General features: G+C 37.9%; 3 protein-coding genes across 4 annotated transcripts; 2 read left to right on the plus strand and 1 right to left on the minus strand.

Moving 5' to 3' along the window:
- LOC18783530 (cytochrome c1) lies at nucleotides 407-1,634 on the minus strand. Its single transcript, XM_007214987.2, has 2 exons — nucleotides 1,495-1,634; nucleotides 407-1,336 (listed from the first exon to the last, which is right to left on the minus strand). The coding sequence occupies exons 1-2, from the start codon at nucleotides 1,507-1,509 to the stop codon at nucleotides 800-802; spliced, it is 552 nt and encodes a 183-aa protein (XP_007215049.1). The 5' UTR covers nucleotides 1,510-1,634; the 3' UTR covers nucleotides 407-799.
- On the plus strand, nucleotides 12,458-15,549 carry LOC18784204 (rho GDP-dissociation inhibitor 1). Its single transcript, XM_007215860.2, has 5 exons — nucleotides 12,458-13,335; nucleotides 13,455-13,521; nucleotides 14,620-14,838; nucleotides 14,927-15,051; nucleotides 15,205-15,549. Exons 1-5 carry the CDS (start codon nucleotides 13,135-13,137, stop codon nucleotides 15,277-15,279), a joined length of 687 nt encoding a protein of 228 aa, XP_007215922.1. The 5' UTR covers nucleotides 12,458-13,134; the 3' UTR covers nucleotides 15,280-15,549.
- LOC18782576 (fasciclin-like arabinogalactan protein 7) lies at nucleotides 18,121-20,324 on the plus strand. Of its 2 annotated transcripts, none has more exons than XM_007217201.2 (2): nucleotides 18,121-18,433; nucleotides 19,284-20,324. In XM_007217201.2, the coding sequence occupies exon 2, from the start codon at nucleotides 19,337-19,339 to the stop codon at nucleotides 20,099-20,101; it is 765 nt and encodes a 254-aa protein (XP_007217263.1). In that variant the 5' UTR covers nucleotides 18,121-18,433; nucleotides 19,284-19,336; the 3' UTR covers nucleotides 20,102-20,324. The 2 variants fall into 2 exon arrangements, with proteins under 2 accessions (XP_007217263.1, XP_020415349.1); XM_020559760.1 differs by lacking the exon at nucleotides 18,121-18,433 and adding an exon at nucleotides 18,480-18,972.

The following is a 20,431-nucleotide window of genomic DNA, read 5'->3' on the forward strand; positions in this document are numbered from 1 at the left end:
AATATCATTATTTTAAGGTTCTGTGTGAGATGAATTTGTATGCGCAGCGAGACTAATTTTTTTCTCTCGATACAAAATGAGACTGATTTAAGACTTAATGAAGCTCACATGAATGATGGATATGGTTTTTTTTTTTTTTTTTTTTTTTTTGGAGGGTACTTCATGGGCTATCAGAAGTTATATATTTTTTAATAACTAATGTTTACATGTACACTATCTCATTCTCCATGTACCAGAATTCACAATAAATAATAAATAATAATTCAAAAAGTTTAATCACTTCTCGGCGTGATGTGCTACCACATGATGCACCTTTAAATTTGCTGGAAAGGAAAAGGAGATGAGAAAAAATATTAGGAAGAATATACAAAAAAAATTGTTTGAGTAGAAATTGGACGTGACACAATTATCATCAACCAAGTAAAGATCTTATTACTCAAATGCAACACATTCATCCCCATGATGATCTTCTATCAAACATACATACATGCACCACAATAGAATTCAAAAGGGTCTTAGCTTTTAACTTGGAAACTCAACCAAACCCCAATGCATATATGAAAATCTAAGATCTAACATGCATGTCTACCATATATATGGCAAGCTAGCATGGTTACATGTGAGTGGAAAATACATCGCTGACATGGTGTATCCGTACCAATCAATAATTTCTCGTTCCATACACCTCGTTTTCCCTAATTACTCCTTATTTAAGTTCTTAGACCACTAAATTCTAAAGACATCGATCACTTCACATGCAAGCAAACCCCACATACCCACTAATTAATACAACTTAAATTTACTCAGCCTTCTCCACCGGCTCTTCCTTGACAACTTTCTCCTCGGCAGCATCAGCAGCTGGCTTCTCTTCCTCAACAGCTTCAGGCTTCTCTTCTTCCTTAACCACTACCTCTTCTTTAGGATCTTCAGCCGCTGGTTCCGATACCGGCTCCGGGGCAATTGGTTCGGCAGAAGGAGCCTCAGCAGAGTCGTCAATATTCAATTTCTCCTTAGTCTCCTCTACAAGTTCTGGCTCAGCAGTCTTCTCTACTGTTGGTTCTTCTGCTTCTTCTTTGGCCACAACATCTTCCTTCGCCTCCTCCACCACCTTCACCTCCTTTGTCTCAACCTCAACTGGGGTGGTTTCATCAGCTTCTGCAGCCTCAGCCTTAGGAACTTCACCAGAAGCCACAACAGTCTCTGCCTCCTTTGGCTCTTCTGCAACAGCCTCTGCCTCAGCTGCGCATGCTGCTACTTCTGTCACTACTTCTTGTGCCTTAATTGGTTCCTCATGAGTTGTGTCCTCCACAGGGAGGGCTGTCTTTGCTGATACAACCTGCAAGATTATTATATATTTATAGTACTCTCTAATGTTAATTAACACTTAATTAAAGGATCAAAATCTCAATTAGTTATTACATTTGCAAGAGAGAGCTTGAATTGATCATAAGCACAAATCTATGTAAACTCTAGAAATGAAAGGTGAGTTAATACCTGAGCAGTGGCCATGGGAATTGAAAAGGTGAGGAAGAAATTGAAGTAAAAAACAAGAAGACTGATCAAAGATAGGCAAACTTAAGAGTAAGAAATGAAAAGAACAGAAGTCAATGGTTGCAATGAAAAAATATGATCAATTGGGATTGGTTTATATAGAGGCCTAGAGGCCTTCTCTCACTGCCTTAGGTCGATGCATGAGACAGAGGGCCCATGGGGTGGTGGAACTTGGGGAATCTTGGGATTTGACACCTCATCTCTCTCTCTCTCTCTCTCTCTCTCTCTCTCTCTACATTCAAGGGATTGGGTAATAATGTTACACAAAAAGTTTTTGGATCGATCTTAGGTTTAAAGAAAATGTCTAAATTAATTAATGGCTAGTTGAAAATTTGTAATCTTTGGATTGGAGGGGTATCAAATAATGGAGGAGGCCATATTATTTTTCCATGCAAGCCATCATTCTTCTTTTGGTTATGTGTGCTCCTGTGCTTTGTGCAGTCGGGCTTGCAGGGTTACATTACCATCCTGTCCACTCATATGCATCTTCAAATCTTAATTAAGTAATTACTAATTACTTAATTACAACTGGTTTTGCCTCTCATCATCATTGCCCTTTTTCTGTTCCTATGTCAATTTCTACCATGCATGTTACTATTCGATCTACTTCAGCGTATAGGGGTAGGGTAAATATTATTTGGCATTTTGCTTCCTATTTCAATTAAATTCTTGCAAGAAAATGAACCCTTTTTTCCCTTGAATTATTGACTATATACACCCTTGCATTGCATGCCAAGACATTGTAGTTATTATTAGGCATATTTACCTCTTTTTTTATAACTATTTTATGCATCAGTCTTAAGTCTCTTCTCTAAAATTTAAAAATAACAGTATCGTAGATAATAAAAGATTAGACGAGCATAACTATACACCAAGAATCAGTCATCAAACTACCAAAGCAACCTCAACTTTCTTTTTATAACATAACAATATCGAGAGTAATAAAAGATTAAACAAGCATAACTATATACATCAGGGATCAATCATCGAATTACCAAAGCAACCTACCATCTCTTCCCACAAAGCAATTAGAGGGAACCTAGCTCCCAATTGAATGCCTCCCTCCCTCCCTCCCAAAACCTAGAATTTAACAAGTAGACAAATTGTGAAGAATCATGCTTATTGCGTAACATCAACGTCCAAGTCACTAAAAGATACAAAACGTTAGGCCGGCGTTAGATTATGGGACCCTAACAACCAATGGCCACAATTTGCTTCTCAGAATTGAATAAAATTCTGACGTGGATCACATCCTGATATGTTCCATCACCTTGTCCCTCCTCTACACCAAGTGTGACCCGAAGCTAGCTGGTGGACCCCAATTATTAGGCGACAAATTTTGAACTCTCAAGACCAATTGTGACCTAACTTTCCCTAGCCTCCTTGGCTGAATTGGAACACAGTCATACATGATGCTCCTATACGTAATCAGCTCAATTTGTCTTACAACATTTAGGTGCCTCCACTATTTAACGAACTAACATTCAATTTAGTATAAAACCCCAATTTTAACATACTAAAATTCTTAATACGATATATCAAAAGTTTTACACACACGTGAATGACTAACATGAACATTCACGTGTACAAGTAAAATTTTTATTCATTGTATATGGAGGTTATAAATGTGATCTCTATTCATCCATGCTAAAGTTTTCACTAATATTCATGACATTCTTTGTGTCATTTGACTCAAAAACCAAGTGGGACAGTAAAAATATTCTTTCGAGTTAAAAATCCAAGAACAAATCTACCCCGTGATCCATGCAATTGAAACTCCGTACGCTGGCAGGCGATCATGGCTTTGGGATTTGCTTTGTAAACATTTGCAACCATGATTGAATATCCTACCGTTAACAAAGTCCTACGTGCCGTTTCATTCAGACTTTCATGAGTTTGAGATCCTTGTTAGGGCAAAGAGCCCTACACAAAAAAGGGTACCCTCCTCCCTCCTCCCTCCTCCCTCCTCCCTCCTCCAACTTTTCCAAGCTGTCATGTATGGACGGATGACTTTTTAGCCTTTAGGTAGGTTTTTCAGTTTGGGCGGTGGGGTGGCCCACCAAAGCGGAGCCCGCAAAAAATTCCCAGTACCTCTACTGTATCCTAGTGCCAATGAGGTCACGACACGTGGCAAACACTTTGCCGACTACGTGGTGGGATGTGGCTCTCTGTCAGCATTGGACATGATTTGGTACTACTTTAGGGTTCAACCCCAATTCGGGGGGTCCATGTGATAAATCATGAATAATGAATATGTGACAGGTTGGGGGTCATGAAAAGCTTTCGATTTGGATCTGAATGCTTAATTTTGTTCATATATAAATAGCAGCAGTGATTTTGAATACGCAATTTTATTCTTTGCACTGCAATCCAAATTGCTTTGGATCCACCAGCCTCTGCAACTTGTGGACAAATCTAGAGAAAAATGGGGGTGTTTTTTTTATGAGGAAAAAGAAATTACACGGACATAGACTCATGGGGCACGCAGTCCCGAAGAGTTCAAGGTAAAAGGAGAAAATTGGGGTTGTTCTACATGTTTCTGTCACTTGGTATTTATATATATTATGTTCTCATCATCAAAAGAAGAAAAAAATAGAGTTGGTCTTGTGCACTTGGTGTTAAGAATTTAAGCCAATTCTCATGTATTGAAATATGAAATGTAGAAAAGGAACAGGAAAATCAACAAGTCAATATAATTAATCCCACAAGAAAGTTAGGTTTGTTTGGTTCATTCTCAACTAGGATATGTTCATGGAGTTACCATGGAGATGGAGCTACCCCTAATTTTTACTGTAAAGGAGACGAGGAATATTACCATCACTTTTGGATTGATGCATAGTCTATTTTTTATGTATAATATTTTATATAGTAAGAGTTTATATAAGATCATCTTATTTCTACGCAATACACCAATGATTGAAATCATTATTCATACAAAAAATAAATAAATTATTTAGTCATTTAATTATCCACAATTTTGTTTCAGTTTTGTTTAATGAACTGTGTTCTTTTTCACAGTTTATATAACTTCGGATCACATATAACTTTTTTTTACAATAAGGACATACTTAAAATATAAAACTGAATCTGTTATTCATATTCTTAGGGACTGTCCCAAGGCTATGATGGTATATAATTCTGTTTTAAATTTACACTCTTCTCCTCATTTCTTCCTCTCTGAGCTAAAACCTTGGTTCTTAGGCAATCTTCTCTCTAAGGTTAAAGGCCGTGATGGTATTGAATGGAATGTTATTTTTGCCATTACATGTTGGTATATATGGAATTGTCGTAACAAGAAGATTTTTAATCTTGAAGTGGATATGCCTTTTAATCTCAGGAAAACCATTTTTACTGCGGTTGTTGACTGGGTTAAAGCAGCTAATGGCTTTGGCGAGAAACTTAACAGAATACATATTTTTTTGGCTTGGGAACCTCCTACAATTGGCCAACTTAAGCTGAATGTGGATGGTTCTAGAAGAGCTGCAACTAATATTATTGGAGCATGAGGTGTTATTCGGGACTCCTCAGGTGACTGGATTGCCGGTTTTGCAGTGAATTTGAGCCAAGGTCATATCTTGGAGGCTGATGTTTAGAGTCTATATTTTGGTCTAAAGCTTGTTGTTGAGAAAGGAAAAAGAATTGTGTTGTGGATTGTTTGGCAAATTGGAGTTATAATATGGACCTGGAAATTTGCTTCTTTGATGAGGCTCTTGTTTGGGTTAGCTCTCTGTTGGTGGATGACTTGCTTGGTTTTGCTAGGCCTCGACTCATGCGCGGTGTTTAGTTATTTTTTTGGGGGTTTCCCCCCTATTTCACCAAAAAATCACTACTACAAAAAACAAAATAGACTACGGTAATCTACCTTCGTTGTGATGCTTTGAAAACCGTCGTTAAATTGACCGCCATCTTTTGGAGTATCAAACTATGACGGCTTTTTACCGTCGTTGTTTTGATATAAAGACGATGGTCTTTTATTAAAAACCGTCATTGTTTACGGGTAAAGCCGACAGTTTATAAAAAACCGTCGTTATTTATGGGTAAAGACGACAGTATTTTCTTAAAATCGTCGTCATTTATGGGCAAAGACGACAGTATTTTCTTAAAACCGTCATCATTTATGAGTAAAGACGTCGATATTTTGTTAAAAACGCCATTCATTGTATATAAATGTAACACCCCGACCCCGAATTTAACCCTTATTTAATTATTTAATTATTTAAGGGCATTTTGGTCATATTTTTAACCAGAGACAGTTTGGGACAGTGATTAGTATTTTTGGATAGGTCGTACTGAGACGAGTTCATAGACACGTAGTGGGCTCGAATCGGAGTTGTAACGAGAGAGATATGGTCAAAAGAAGCCCAGTGGCACAATCGTAAATATTTCGAAATGGGATTTTTTATAAAAATCTGGTTTTCTCTCTCTCTCTCTCTCTCTCTCTCTCCCGCGACCTCTCCCTCTCTCCCGTCAGCTCTCCCTCTCTCTCTCCTCGTAACTCCGGCCACCGGCCACGGCTGTGGACGGAGCCGGTACCAAAATGACCGGGGCGTCGTCCTCTTCCAGCCCCAGCCGTCTCCCGCCTCCAGCCGCCGCGGTTTCGCCAGAAAATGAAGGAGAAGAGGCCGGCGTCGTCCGATCTTCGCCGCCGTCGATCTCCCTCCTCCGGCCACCAAATCCGACGAGCAAGGTATGATTTCTCACCTATTTTTCATGCTCTAGCTGCCAGTTGTGGATATTAAATGCGTTTTTATGCAGGTTGAAATTTTAGGAAATGTCCAATTTATAGGGGAGACTCTGCCAAAATTTCGGTAGGAAGTCTCGGTCTTTAGTGATTGGGTCTGACATCGGAGTGATGTCAGGAATTCCAAAGGGTTCGTCTCGGGTTTTGAGAAAATTCGGGGCGGGTCCTTAAAGTTGGTATCAGAGCTCTAGGTTCAATTCCCTGTGGACCCTGCACTTTATGTGCATCCTTAAATTGTGGGGATCAAAATGGGTTCCATCTCGGAATGGTACATTTGCGACGTTGAGGACGTCACAAAAGTCAAATTATTTCACAGAGGAAAGATACATAGGCCGCCGGAGCATAGGAAGGGCTGGAGCTTTACCACAGACAGTGGTTGTTTCAGAAGTTCCGGAAGATTGCGAATAGAAGCCGAAGGTTTTGCATAGGGTAACACCTGTACTTAGGGTACAGTTGGATGTTCCTATGACAAAGTTGTTCATGTGTCCGCATAAGCGGGGGGATATGGAGTTGATCAACCTGCTTCTAGGGATCCTCCATTGCCTGAACATGTTGCTAATTTTCAACTGTGTGCCTAGAGCACCGAGTCGAAGCTACTAAGAGCACAACCTTTCTCTAGGAGGAGCAACTCCTTGACATTGGATCAAGGGATCCAAGATCTGAAAGGTGGCGTTAGAATAATCGAAATCACAAGTGTCTCTTACAGAAAGAGGCTCGTGTGTGGTAGGAATACTGTGGTCAAGTCTAAGGACGAGACCCAGATGGATTAAGAAATCCTACCTATGGAGATGGAGAGAGTACTTTGGGGTCTCATCTCACGTGAGCACGTTTGAGTAGAGATCTTTCATTGGAATCAGAAATGGATCATGGTCGAGAGAGATCGACGATGATTACAATTCGGTAAAAATGATCCTTTCTGACATTTCTCTCAAAGAATCATGTTGGCAAATTAAAGGGAAAAGTAGTGGAGTTGGGTGGAACCGTACTTCATTCGCGTAGGCTTGAATGCCGCGATTGACAGGAGTGGAACATTAGGGTTCTTCCTCCTTGCTCTCTCACGTGAGCTCGCCATAGTTAGAGAATGAGACTTCTCTTTCTCTGCTTGCTTAGCTAGAGCTTTTGGCTTGGTTGCCAACACGGTTATGGAGAAAGAACTTGGGAACCCGAGTTGTAGATGCGGGCCCCATGCTCACAACCCTTCGAGTGACAGGTAGGAAATTTCGAGGACGAAATTTTTATAAGGGGGGTAGATTGTAACACCCCGACCCCGAATTTAACCCTTATTTAATTATTTAATTATTTAAGGGCATTTTGGTCATATTTTTAACCGGAGAGAGTTTGGGGCAGTGACTAGTATTTTTGGATAGGTCGTACTGAGACGAGTTCATAGACACGTAGTGGGCTCGAATCGGAGTTGTAACGAGAGAGATATGGTCAAAAGAAGCCCAGTGGCACAATCGTAAATATTTCAAAATGAGATTTTTTATAAAAATCGGGTTTTCTCTCTCTCTCTCTCTCTCTCTCTCTCTCCCGCGACCTCTCCCTCTCTCCCGTCAGCTCTCCCTCTCTCTCTCCTCGCAACTCCGGCCACCGGCCACGGCTGTGGACGGGGCCGGTACCAAAATGACCGGGGCGTCGTCCTCTTCCAGCCCCAGCCGTCTCCCGCCTCCAGCCGCCGCGGTTTCGCCGGAAAATAGAGGAGAAGCGGCCGGCGTCGTCCGATCTTCGCCGCCGTCGATCTCCCTCCTCCGGCCACCAAATTCGACGAGCAAGGTATGGTTTCTCACCTATTTTTCATGCTCTAGCTGCCAGTTGTGGATATTAAATGCGTTTTTATGCAGGTTGAAATTTTGGAAAATGTCCAATTTATAGGGGAGACTCTGTCGAAATTTCGGCAGGAAGTCTCGGTCTTTAGTGATTGGGTCTGACATCGGAGTGATGTCAGGAATTCCAAAGGGTTCGTCTCGGGTTTTGAGAAAATTCGGGGCGGGTCCTTAAAATAAATATGACAGTATTATGTTAAAAATGGTCATTGATTATATGTACAAACGACGATTTTTCCAATAAAACCATCGTTTTATTATCTTTAAATCTGTCGTCTAATAAGTTCCCAACCTATTACATTTTAGTTTTCTGTTTCCCAAGCTATACAACTATTTTAACTACAAAACCAATTATAATGCTTTATTAACGAATATATACACGCAAAAATTATTTCTTTCATAAAACTTGAAGATTCAATAGTTATTACATAGTCAACCAATTTTATTCTATTACATACATACTTCCTACCTATAATTAGAAATAATGGAGTGCTCCAATCTTGATTCCTACTATATCCATACAAAATACCATATTTGTAGCATTAAACTATAATTATAAATAGAGCTACATGTGATTGCTAATAATTGCTACCCATTTGATCCAAATTTGATCAATTTGTTCTTGTGTGTATGAGTTTGCTTTGCCTTCTTGCACTGCAAAACCAAAATTAGATTGAAATTTATACACACATGTCAACCAATACCAACGAAATCAAGGATCTTATTAAAACAGAAATCTTGAAGGCAAGTTATAATTTCAAAAGTGTATGTGCGAATTTGATATGTAACAATTTATAACCATAACCTAAATAAAGTTACTGTAGAATAAATAGGGACCATAGTTTTCTAACCTTTTAGAGTCTTTTGTCATCCAATAGTTGGGTTATGATATAAATAACAGCAGCTGCTAGTGATATTGTCACTCAGATTAGTGATTCATGTGAAAACGAGAGTGAATTGCCACTATACTTAAAAACAATCATATACAAACAACCAAAAAGATACATCATATGCCGTGTACTCATCCCTACATATTATATTCCGAAGATCTGTATCTGTATCTTTGCAGTCCAAAGCCAAATCAATTGCCAGGAAGATCTGTAGAAGTTTAAAAATAAATAAAAAGAAAGAGGATTTTGAGCAAACAACCAAAAGATGGATGCTGGCCATTTATATATTTTCCATATAAAACCAAAGGGTCGTACCTTACCACTCAAAAGAAACATGGGTCCTTGAACTAATCTTAGACTCCCTGTGTTGCAAGGAATACAGAGCAAATCCATCATTCCACACTCGAGGCATACCAACCATAGGACAAAAACAAACTGGAGTAACACAAGAATATGATATAGATTTTTCTTCTCATTGGCAAGTAGCAAGCCCCAGCAGATAACCTCTTACTAATCCTCCTCTCACATATTGTTTACTCTCTTGTTTCAACATTAGACGTAAACAAGAGCAACTACCTTCTAATTACTTCAATTTATAATCTCTATATACTACATTTATAATCTCAGTTTATTTAAATGGAGCAAAGTAAATCGAGCAAAATCAGTAATTGATGTTACCTTTGAAACTCCTCATTGAAGAAACATCAAACACATGAAAGACTGAAGCAGAAACCAAAAGACATATTAAGAAACAAAAATCAAAGCCAAAAATCGCAGCAATTTGCTTCATTTCGCAAAGAAGCTAATGATATCATCCAAGAAATTGACATATAATTCCCTTGCATCAAAACTTACAAATCATTCACCAGAAATAAATTTGAAGACATAAAAATAGGAAAAGAAAGTTAGAGAGAGTGGAAGAAATAGAGGAAAAGATATATGAAGAATCCCCAAAAATATCCATCAGATCTAAATCCAATTAAACAACAAAGCCATATACAAATTTCATACTTTTCCTTCATTTTCCCAGCATCCAGACAAACCAAAATAACATAGGACAACAACAGATTACTACCAGAATTCACCCAATTTATATTATCTTACTTTTTCCAATACCCAAATAAGTAAAATCTGGACAAAAAATCACCAAAAACACATAAGGAAAAAAAAACCCAAACACAAGCATCTAAAATAAAATTATACCTGAGCTTAGCTCGAGTCTGGCAGATACCTCAGTCATGGTGGTGAAGTTGAGGTTCTGAAGCTAATGTGAGATAACCCAATGTAAAGATTGAAATTATAAACTTGGGTTTTCGTATAAGAACCCTTGAGTAAAGTCGCAGTGGAGCAGACGATAGACAAATGAAGAGAAAGAGCTATGTGACGACGAAGTTGGGTTGTTGATTTCGACGGAGGAGTCTCTTTAGGAGGTCTTCTTAGCGGGTCGCGTGGTCCTCAAAGTCACCGTCCGATGCATGACGATGGCCAACTCTGTGACAACGACAACAGAATTTAAGCGGCCACTCTAGGTCAAGGGCGAGAGTTGAGGGAGGGAGCGAGATGAAGAAGATTTAGAGAGACAAGTGCTTCAAAGAGTTTAGAGAGGGCGAGAGTAGAGGGAGGGAATGTTTTCGATCTTGGGGGGAAATTTGAAATTTTTGAGGTTAAGGCTGAACTCACTAAGCCCAGCGTGTTTTAAAAGACGATGTTTGTTCACTCTTAAGCAGCCTAGCGTGTTTTAAAAGACGACATTTGTAATTCACAACCGTCGTGTTTTAAAAATTGAGACAACCAAACTTGATTTTAGTGGTGTAAAAGGTGACATATCACGACGGTTTTGTAAACTTGTCTTCTTTTAAAACACAACGACGGTTTTAAGTTATACCATCGTCTATTTTGTGTTTCATGAATTTGTAGTAGTGAATATATATATAACTTTTTTCTTATATCACATAAAAACAAAAGTTACAAAAATTTGTTCTATTTGTAGGTCAGTGTGTGTGCCAACTAAGAAGTATGAAGTCAGATTGCTTAATTTTGATCATTATGGTTATTACGAAACTTTGCTAAATTCTTTTTTTGTTTTTAAAAAAAAAAAGAAGAAAGAAAAAATTCAAATACCATTGTGCATTTTTCACGGCAGAGCAAGGGCCTCCCTTTTGGGGCTATAGCTCCAGGAAAGAGACTACGAGGCCCATAAACCTAAAGATTGGGTTTACTACTAGCAGGAGCTCCTTGTCAGCCACATTTACTTGGAGGAAGTCAGGTGGGTCTGCTTCCAACTTTCTAAGGAGTCTTGGCCCAGTGGACCCCTTGTAGGGAGCCTTTTTTTGCTTCATTGTTTTTGTTTCTTCTGGAAAATGCTTTGGAGGTGTCGAAAATTTGCAGCTGCACCTCTCCTTGTCGAAGAAAGCCTTGGTGATGTCTGCTCTCCAACAGTTTGACAAAAAGCCTCAGCAAACTTCTTCTTTTGCTGTGCTTGGACGAGGCAAAAAAACAAAAAAAACAAGGAAACCTAACATGTTGCAATAAAAGATCATCACTGCATATAATGTAATTCCGAAGTCTTTATAAAAACTAAATTGTATTAATTATATCGATTAAATTTTGTGCCAAGAAAATATTGTATTGATAAAGCTTCCAAAGTAAGTTTGAAAACTAAAACTAAAAACAGAAATCTATTTGAAATTGTTTTCACTTTTGTTACTCCTCTCTCCCATTTTCCCCTCTCATCCTCTCTCTCAATCTCATCCTCATCCTCATTTCCTCTATACTCTAGTACAAAAATGAAAACTAAAAAATAAAACTAAAATGATTATCAAACGGGCCCTAAGGGTATTTGGTTGTCTTTTTTTTCTTTTTTTTGTTGAGCTGTTAACCTTTTAAATATTGCCTCTCCCTTAAAAAAATTCATGAATCTACCACAGTACCCAAGTGGTTACATTGTCAAGAATGTGCTTGCCAAACGAGCTCCCTTATTCTTATCTACATTGCTCAATGCCTTAACAACTTGTCCTAACTTTTGCTTTCCAACATAAGTGGCAATCAAGATACTCTCTACATCATTGCATCAAAGAAGTGACACCTTTACAAAATCCAATGTGAGATTTCCATCACATAAATTGGAAAAAGAAGTTAAAAGAACCTTTTTAGTACAAATAAAGTTAATCCCTAAGCAATTACATGTAATCAGGTTAATCCCTCTTCATCCATAACTTATTTTTGTACAAATAAGTTAGGTTCAACTATACCCAACACCTTGCAAACCCTTTTAGCAATATTATTTTATTAACACATGGATTAACAACCTTTGACCTAAAAGAGAAAATTAAAAGAGGAGACAGATTCATGCGTGGGGCCTACATATCTTTGAGTGGTATGTGGGACCACAATCATTCTAACCTCTCATGCAATGCAAGGAAGGGGATAATGTGCAGGAATATACATAGGCTATTCTCACTTATTAACATTCCCTAAAAATCTCTCTCAACTTCTGACAGTCTCTCGATGACTCATAAAAACCTCAAAGTCCCCTTCTTCCCCCGTCCTTGAATCGTGTAATGCGAGAATGTGTGAGCGCCTTAGTGGCCTACACGTTCTCTCTCAGACGTCTCTCTCTCTTTCTTTACCATTTCTCTCCCACTTATATTTCGGATCACCACAGGACCTTTTCTCACTCAGTTTGACAAATCATTCTCAAATCCACCTCATCCCTCTCTCCCTTTTGAGAAATTCAACATTCAACAACAACCCACCACAGAAAGCTAGGAGACAAAAAATTCCAGTTTTTCCCTTTTGCCTTTTTCTCTCTGCTCTTTTTTGCTTTCAAGGTCTTGTTTGTTTCTGCCTCTTATTTTCTTGTGTTATCTGAAACACGGACGATTATTGCCTTTCTTGGGTTTGTTTCATTCCACAAATTCTTTCACTTTCTATCATTTTGTGTCAATTCTTTCACTGGGTTTCTTTTATTTTCTCTCCAAATTCATAAAGGAAGACGCTTTCATTCTGTTTTGGCTATAATGGGTTTGTCCAGTTCTTGTGCAATTGGTCGTAGCTAGTTGGGTTTCTTTGTGACTGTGGATGAGTTGATGTTCTTTTGGCTGCTGGAGCTATCTCAAGTTCCAAGGACATGGGGGGAGGAAAGAAGAGTGATCAAGAAACAGAGAAAGAAAATCAAGATGATACTGATAACGAGGCAGTAGAGGGAATTGGCAGACAGATGAGTGAGGCTTCTGTCTCTGCAGCTGAGGAGGAGGAAGATGAAGAAGGAAGCAACAAGATTCAGTTGGGTCCTCAATGCACTCTTAAAGAACAGATTGAGAAGGATAAGGTGTGTTTCTGCTCAAACTCAGGGTGTAAAAGATTGTATCTTTTTCTCTTATTTAATTTCTTTTTGGCGGTTGACTTTTTTGTTGTTGCCACTCTGGTGGTTGACTTTTGTTGCATCAGGATGATGAGAGTTTGAGGAGGTGGAAGGAACAGCTTCTTGGGGCTGTGGATTTTGAGAGTGTTGGAGGTATCAGATTTCATTTCATCATCTCAGCTTTGCAATTTTACTGGAATTGCATTTCAGAATCTTCATTTATATCAGCAACTCTCTTTGACTTAAATCTTTCACTGTTGATGATTGCCAATGATCAAAGGGGTTAAATAATTGAAAATAATTAAAGTGTGCAACTTCCCTCTAACTCCATTCCCTCGCACTTTTATTTGATGCCCTGTCCTTTTCTTGCTTAATAATGATTCCTTTGACCCTTATCTTAAGAATCTTTGCATCTTAATATTTATCATTAGTTGAGTACAATTTTGCTTGTGTTATGCTTGTTTTCACGTGAGAATTGGCACATGTTTTATTTATTTTCAGCTTGGAGACGTTCTTTTTTTGGGCTATAAGCCTATATGTGCTTATCTCTTAGTTCTATGAATCTCTTTGATGTAGGGTCCATAAATTTGTATTATTTTCCCTTTAATGAAAACTGCTGTCGTGAACCATGATCATAACATGAATATCAGATCACATTACTATTCAAAGAATCCAACTTTCTCAAAAACCTGTCATTCGTATTGCTGTCTGTGAGAACTTAGAGATGATCTCTTCCACTTTCTCTTCTGCATAGGGCTTGCTTGCAGCATAAGACCTGTATCTATGACTTCATAGTAAAACAACCATACTTGTTCAACTTCGACAACTAGTGATTCTTCACCTATCTGTCATTTTACTACAACATTTTCAGAACTTGTTGCCTACAATCTTGTAGACTTGTGCAATTTAGAGATGAATTTGTCGATTATTTGTTTTCTTTTTATCTTTTTTTTCTTCCCTCTCATTTCGCAACCAACCTCACGGGTATAGTTGGCCATTTTAATGAGGTTATTTTGATCAGAGAATCCTACAAAAGCAGCATTCTTTACTAGTTTGATGGTAAGGGTGTATGTTTAGAAATAAGAATTTGGCTTTCTGCATTCCAACTCTCTGTTTCTAATGTTTTACACTCCATGGAGAGTATAAATTTCTTAAAAGTATGCCTTATCCATCTCTTTCCTTTTTTGTTTTAAATCGTTTCTCTTTATTTCTTGCACATAGTAATTCTTGAGTTCCCTTCTTTTACAACAGAAACTCTTGAACCTGAAGTGAAGTTCATTCAACTGTCAATCCTCTCTCCTGATAGACCTGACATTGTTCTTGATATTCCGGAAGATGGGAAACCCAAGGGCTTATGGTTTACGCTGAAAGAAGGCAGTCCACACAACCTGAAATTCTCCTTCCAAGTTACCAATAACATTGTATCCGGCCTCAAGTACACCAACACTGTGTGGAAAACTGGTGTCAAGGGTAAGTAAGCTATATCCATCCTAATTGTCCTTGAAAAATGAATCATGATGCACTCAAATTGTTCCGTTCACAAGGATTTTAATTTCAGTTGACAGCACAAAAGAGATGATTGGAACTTTCAGTCCTCAGCCAGAGCCTTACACACATTTGATGCCAGAAGAGACCACGCCTTCTGGCATATTTGCCAGAGGATCATATTCTGCAAGATCAAAGGTAAGCCCAGTTGAAGTAAATACATAATCTTACCAGGATTGCAGTGTTTAAGATTTCCGAATTTACATAATCTTTCTATAATTAACTGAATGAAGTAATATAGTTACCACTATAGAATCTCATTCTGTTCTATCTCCATCTCTGTGTCTGCAGTTTCTGGACGATGATAACAAGTGCTACTTGGAAATCAATTACACCTTCGACATTCGAAAGGAATGGGCTAAATAAACAGAGAATTTCCCAATGAGCGCCAGCATATCTTTTTCATTCGGCTTATGTTCTTGCACCACGATTAGCTTAAGATTTTTCCAGTTAATGAGTATCCAAACATTACTTACTTCCCTGGTTATGCCAAGTTTGTTAGTTAATTTTCATAACATTGGATTGCAAAGAAAGAGAGTCTGTTGAGGGGATTTTTTGTTTACTGCCTGTAATAAAAGGTGAGCTTAGATTTTGTTCTTGATTCACTGCATTTGTCTGAAGGAGTCCTCATTTCTTTGATATCTTTAGCTGCTAAAGCCAAAGAAATATGATAGGCTATTTGAAAATTATTAAACAGTTTAGTCAATTATGCTAATCATAATTGACAGCTTAAAGACAGCACAGTTTGCAATATTGGGTTGGTGACAAGTGCTTCAAATTCACACTCAAACATGAGTTGTTGAATTCAAGGAACCCTGATGCAAGATGCCCCACTTTCAAGTTTCAGATAGAGCTGAGCGTTGATTTTTCTAGTATGAACACAGAAGGGTACAAAACGTGCCCCTTTCAAATTGAAGGTGCATGAGATTTCAAAGATATACCCACAATTGAAAAGAACAAATAGAATCATTAAATCAGCTTGATTTGGCCATCCTAGCTGCTTTCTGCACCTGACAACAACCCATCATCCTCCCACCTCTTCTCCACTCATCTCTGGTTATGAATGCTTGTCCGCATTCATGTTTTTGGACTTGGCCTTTATATGCCCACTAAAATGGACATGGGTTAACTTTTGTTAAGAACAAAGGCAAAGAGAGCTTGATGCTTAATTTAGTTGAAATATGCAAATGGATCAAGGTTACTTCATTCAATTTGGCCAATATTTAGCATGATATGTGGGCAGTCTATTAACGCAAGACGATACATATTTATAGTGAATTTGATATAGTTAGCTTATTATGGTGGCGTAATTTCATTACGGGCCTATTTAGTAGTAAGAAATTTAGGGAGAGAGACCCGATGGGTATATAATGCTTGATTAGCTACTTAACCCAACACTAATGTGGGATTAGGATCCAACAACAAAATCATTCATACAAAACTGCATGACATAGACTTATGCTAATGGATGGATCCACTTGTATCCTTTATAAAGTTTAATTTATATAACTTTGGTTAATTAATCAAACGAGGATCATGTGCCAAAACACTACTCCTAGCCAACCAATCGGTTAGATTAATCAGAAAAATTGGCATCACACCTTCCCCACATAGAAGACAAATCCCACCTCTCTTGATTATATAATTAATCAAAACACTAAACTTGATTTGACCGCAAATACCAATGACTTTCACATGCCATTTTTTTCAAAGTCTTCAGAATTAATTTACCAAAGTTTATAGAGGTCTACGTTTAGAAAATAAAAAATATCCGTCTAGCTGTGAATAAAATAAAATAAAATATATAAAAAATAATTATTTAGTTAAGAGTTGATTAATGCTCCACCCCAATGTTGGAAAAATTATTATAAGAATAGAGTAACGTTTAGTTTCTCTTGTTCAATGATGCTGTCCTTAATTTACAGCATAATTAGTAATAATTTTGAATAATTATTCATAATAATTATAATTATGGATAATTAAAATAAATAACAATTATTTTTTGAATGGTTCTAGTTGGCATGTGATCCCCAAAATAAATGGGCATATAAAATTCTTAGTGTGGTGGGGTGTCTGTCTGTGTCGGCGTGAGTAAAACACGAAGAAACGGTGTCGTATGTCTCGATCGACGGGTCGCTAGCATTAACGGCGGGCGTAGTTTCTCGTGAGCGAGTACGCATGTTTGCCGAATCATTGGGTACAGTTGGCACGGGGACAACCAGACAGCCAATGCCCGTTGGCCCAAATGTCATGGTGGGCCCCACTATGCCATTCTCAATTGTTCAATTCTCCCCACGATATTTTGATTTCCAATTTTCCATATATTTTATTTCACTTTTCTTTCCTTTTGTGTAATGAAAAAAACTTATCTTCATTTTTTTTTGTCATCAAATAATTACTGGTGGAGCTAATGGATCCTAATAAAGTGATAAATGACATTAACTTGCAGATCAATAATTTCAAATTTAAACTTTTATGATACATTGATAGTGTGTGTGAGAAAACTCATTTTCCCTTTATAATATAAACTATCATTTATATATAAATAATAATAATAATAATAACTACGGTTGGAAGTTTCTGAGAATTATTTTCTCACCCATCAAACATAGCCCATTAGTTTCTAAAAAAAACAAAAACAAAAAACACCTAGCCCAACTTCCCATGAAAAGGTGAAGAAGTTACAATCTCTTTTTCACTTTGACCAAGTATCCTATCAACAAACCAAAAGTTTGAATCAAGTTCATTCAATGCACAAAAAGAGGCATATCATAACCATTAATCTAAGAAGATGGCCAAAAGGAATGAAAAAGGCATAACCGATCTTCTCAAGAGAAGAGAGGGCAAATGGATGCATTACCAAATACTTGGATGTCAATGGAAGTATAGGCAGTCCTTCTAGATGTTTTACTGTTTACTTTCCTTGGAGTTAGTTGATACAGTAAAAGTTGGTTGATACAGTAAAGTTAGCCACAAGAAGTGAACTTCAACTCCCAGCAAGCAAAAGAGGAAAAAAAAAGCAAAAAAATTACAGAATAATTTTTTTGAGAGACAATTACAGAATATATAGCAACAGTTTCAAACTAGCATGAGAAGATAATTTGATGAGAAAATGAGGGACAAAATCTTAATGATGAGGTAGAGTGAAAGTTAGAGTCTCCAACCCAAAGCATTAAAAAACTGAATAGATGGAAGTGATTTCGAAAGCCCACCACCCTGCATAATGATGCATACACTCTTTTCTTTTGTAACTGAAAAGTCATTCCAATAAAAGGATTTGTTTATTTCAAGAAGCATCCTCAGTTTGCAAACAGCCTTCTAGTACACCCACTTCCTTCTTTATATCTCTTCAACACCAGGCACCAGCTGGTTCCATCCCCACTGCCATTCTTTTGTTTTTATCTTACCAACAAGAACCCACCTTTACTTTATAAAATCTCACCACATTTCAGTCTCTATTGCATTCTCAATCTCAACCTCAACCACCAATTCTCTCTCTGAGTTCCTCTTTTGGTGAGAGGTCAGTGTTTTTAGTTTTAGTAGTCTCTCTCTGCTCAGCCTGCACCTTATTTTCATAAGGATTTTGTGTACAACTTTTGACTGCTTCTTTGAGCTTGTGAAAGTTTATTGCTTTACTTCATATTCCATGATATTAAGTGTAATTATATGCTATGTGAGACATTAGTGAGCTGATCTAGATCTGATTTGTTGATGTACATTGTTTGACTGTGGACTCTCTCTCTTGTTCATCTAGAGATTTGTTGACTTGGGCTTACTCAGAAACCTCTAGTGAGGGTGAGAAGCTCAAGGTACACAAACATGTTATAGTGGAAAGGATGAATTGCTCACAGAAACTGCAAATTTGATATAGTTTTTTGCCGTTTGTAATTTTATCTTCTGAGTTCAGAAACAGGGAATTGGGTCAAATTCTAAGTTATATATCAATGTGCATTTCTTACTTTTCGTGTTTCCTGTATTGCAGTGCCTTGTACTTTCGCCCCTGTTCTTTTAGTGCAGTCCGTTAGATCTTTTATTAAACAGCCTCTACCACTATAATGGGTATTTTTCCTTTTTTTAAATTTGTTGATCAAGATCTGGGTTTTCTTGGAGAGGCTTATTGTGTTTTTGAGATTTTCTTGATCTTACAAAGATTTTGCTAACTGGGTTTTGTGGGAACATAGTTCTGGTGCACTGGGAAAGGTGAAAAGTTGGGATCTTGGAATTAATTGGAAAAACTTATACTCAGTACTCACTGACTGTGTGATTAACTGGAAATTTCTTTTGGTATTAGTGTTTAATTGGCATTTTACCTTTGTGCATGTCTTGTCAAACTGAGATTTAGTTCATACTCGGAAATTTTTTGCTTGCAGGAATTTGGAGAGTCTGTCACCATACAAAAAGTACTATTAAGTTTTTGGACAAAATGGAACTTCCTGTGGTTTTCATGCTACTGCTTCTGTGTTCTTCAGCAGCTTATGCTCAAACTTCTAAATCTCCCATCTTAAGCCCTACTCCAGCCCCAGCACCTGCACCGGAACACGTGAACCTCACAGATTTACTCACTGTGGCTGGCCCATTCCACACCTTCCTTAACTACCTTGAGTCTACCAAAGTGCTTGAGACCTTTCAAGACCAAGCCAACAAGACTGAGGAAGGCATAACTATCTTTGTACCAACAGATAGTGCCTTCTCATCTCTTAAGAAGCCTTCTCTTTCCAATCTCACAGCTGACCAGCTCAAGTCACTCATCCTATTCCATGCCTTGCCGCATTACTATTCTTTATCTGACTTCAAAAACCTCAGCCAATCAAGCCCCATACCTACATTTGCTGGTGGACAGTACACTTTGAACTTCACTGATGTTTCAGGCACCGTGCACCTTAGCTCAGGATGGACAGACACAAAAGTGAGCAGCAGTGTGCTTTCCACTGATCCGGTTGCAATTTACCAAGTTAACAAGGTTCTTCTTCCTGAGGCAATCTTTGGCACTGACATACCTCCAACCCCAGCTCCTGCACCGGCTCCCGAAACTGCACCAGCTGCAGATGCTCCAACAGCTGATGGAACTAATGGCTCATCATCTCCAGGATCTTCACCAGGAAAATCCTCTTCTTACAGGATTATCAGCTGGGGTATTTGGGGTCACTTTGTTTTGGCAGTCTCAGCTGGGTTGGTCTTGTTCTTGTGAGACAGACTTCACCATTGAAATCCTTTTAAGTTATGTTAAAAGGGCTTATATTCACTTATTTTGTTCAATTGCTTTGATTTTGAAACCATTTTTTGTGGACATATGTGGTTACTGAATCTTTATGTGTATGAGAATTTGAGTTCTGTTGTCTAAATGAGTAAATGGCAATTTGTTTGATCTATTTTTAATACAGCAAAATGTTTGTACTGTAATGTTAACTTAATTCTTGTGTTGCCTTCCCTTATACAAATATATGTGAAAATAAACTCTACTCATGCTAAGAAATTGCCTCCAAGTCTTTTGCTTTCCAGTTGGATCCCATATGGTGAG

Source organism: Prunus persica, chromosome G3, assembly GCF_000346465.2.
Source record: "Prunus persica cultivar Lovell chromosome G3, Prunus_persica_NCBIv2, whole genome shotgun sequence".
Taxonomy (NCBI): domain Eukaryota; kingdom Viridiplantae; phylum Streptophyta; class Magnoliopsida; order Rosales; family Rosaceae; genus Prunus; species Prunus persica.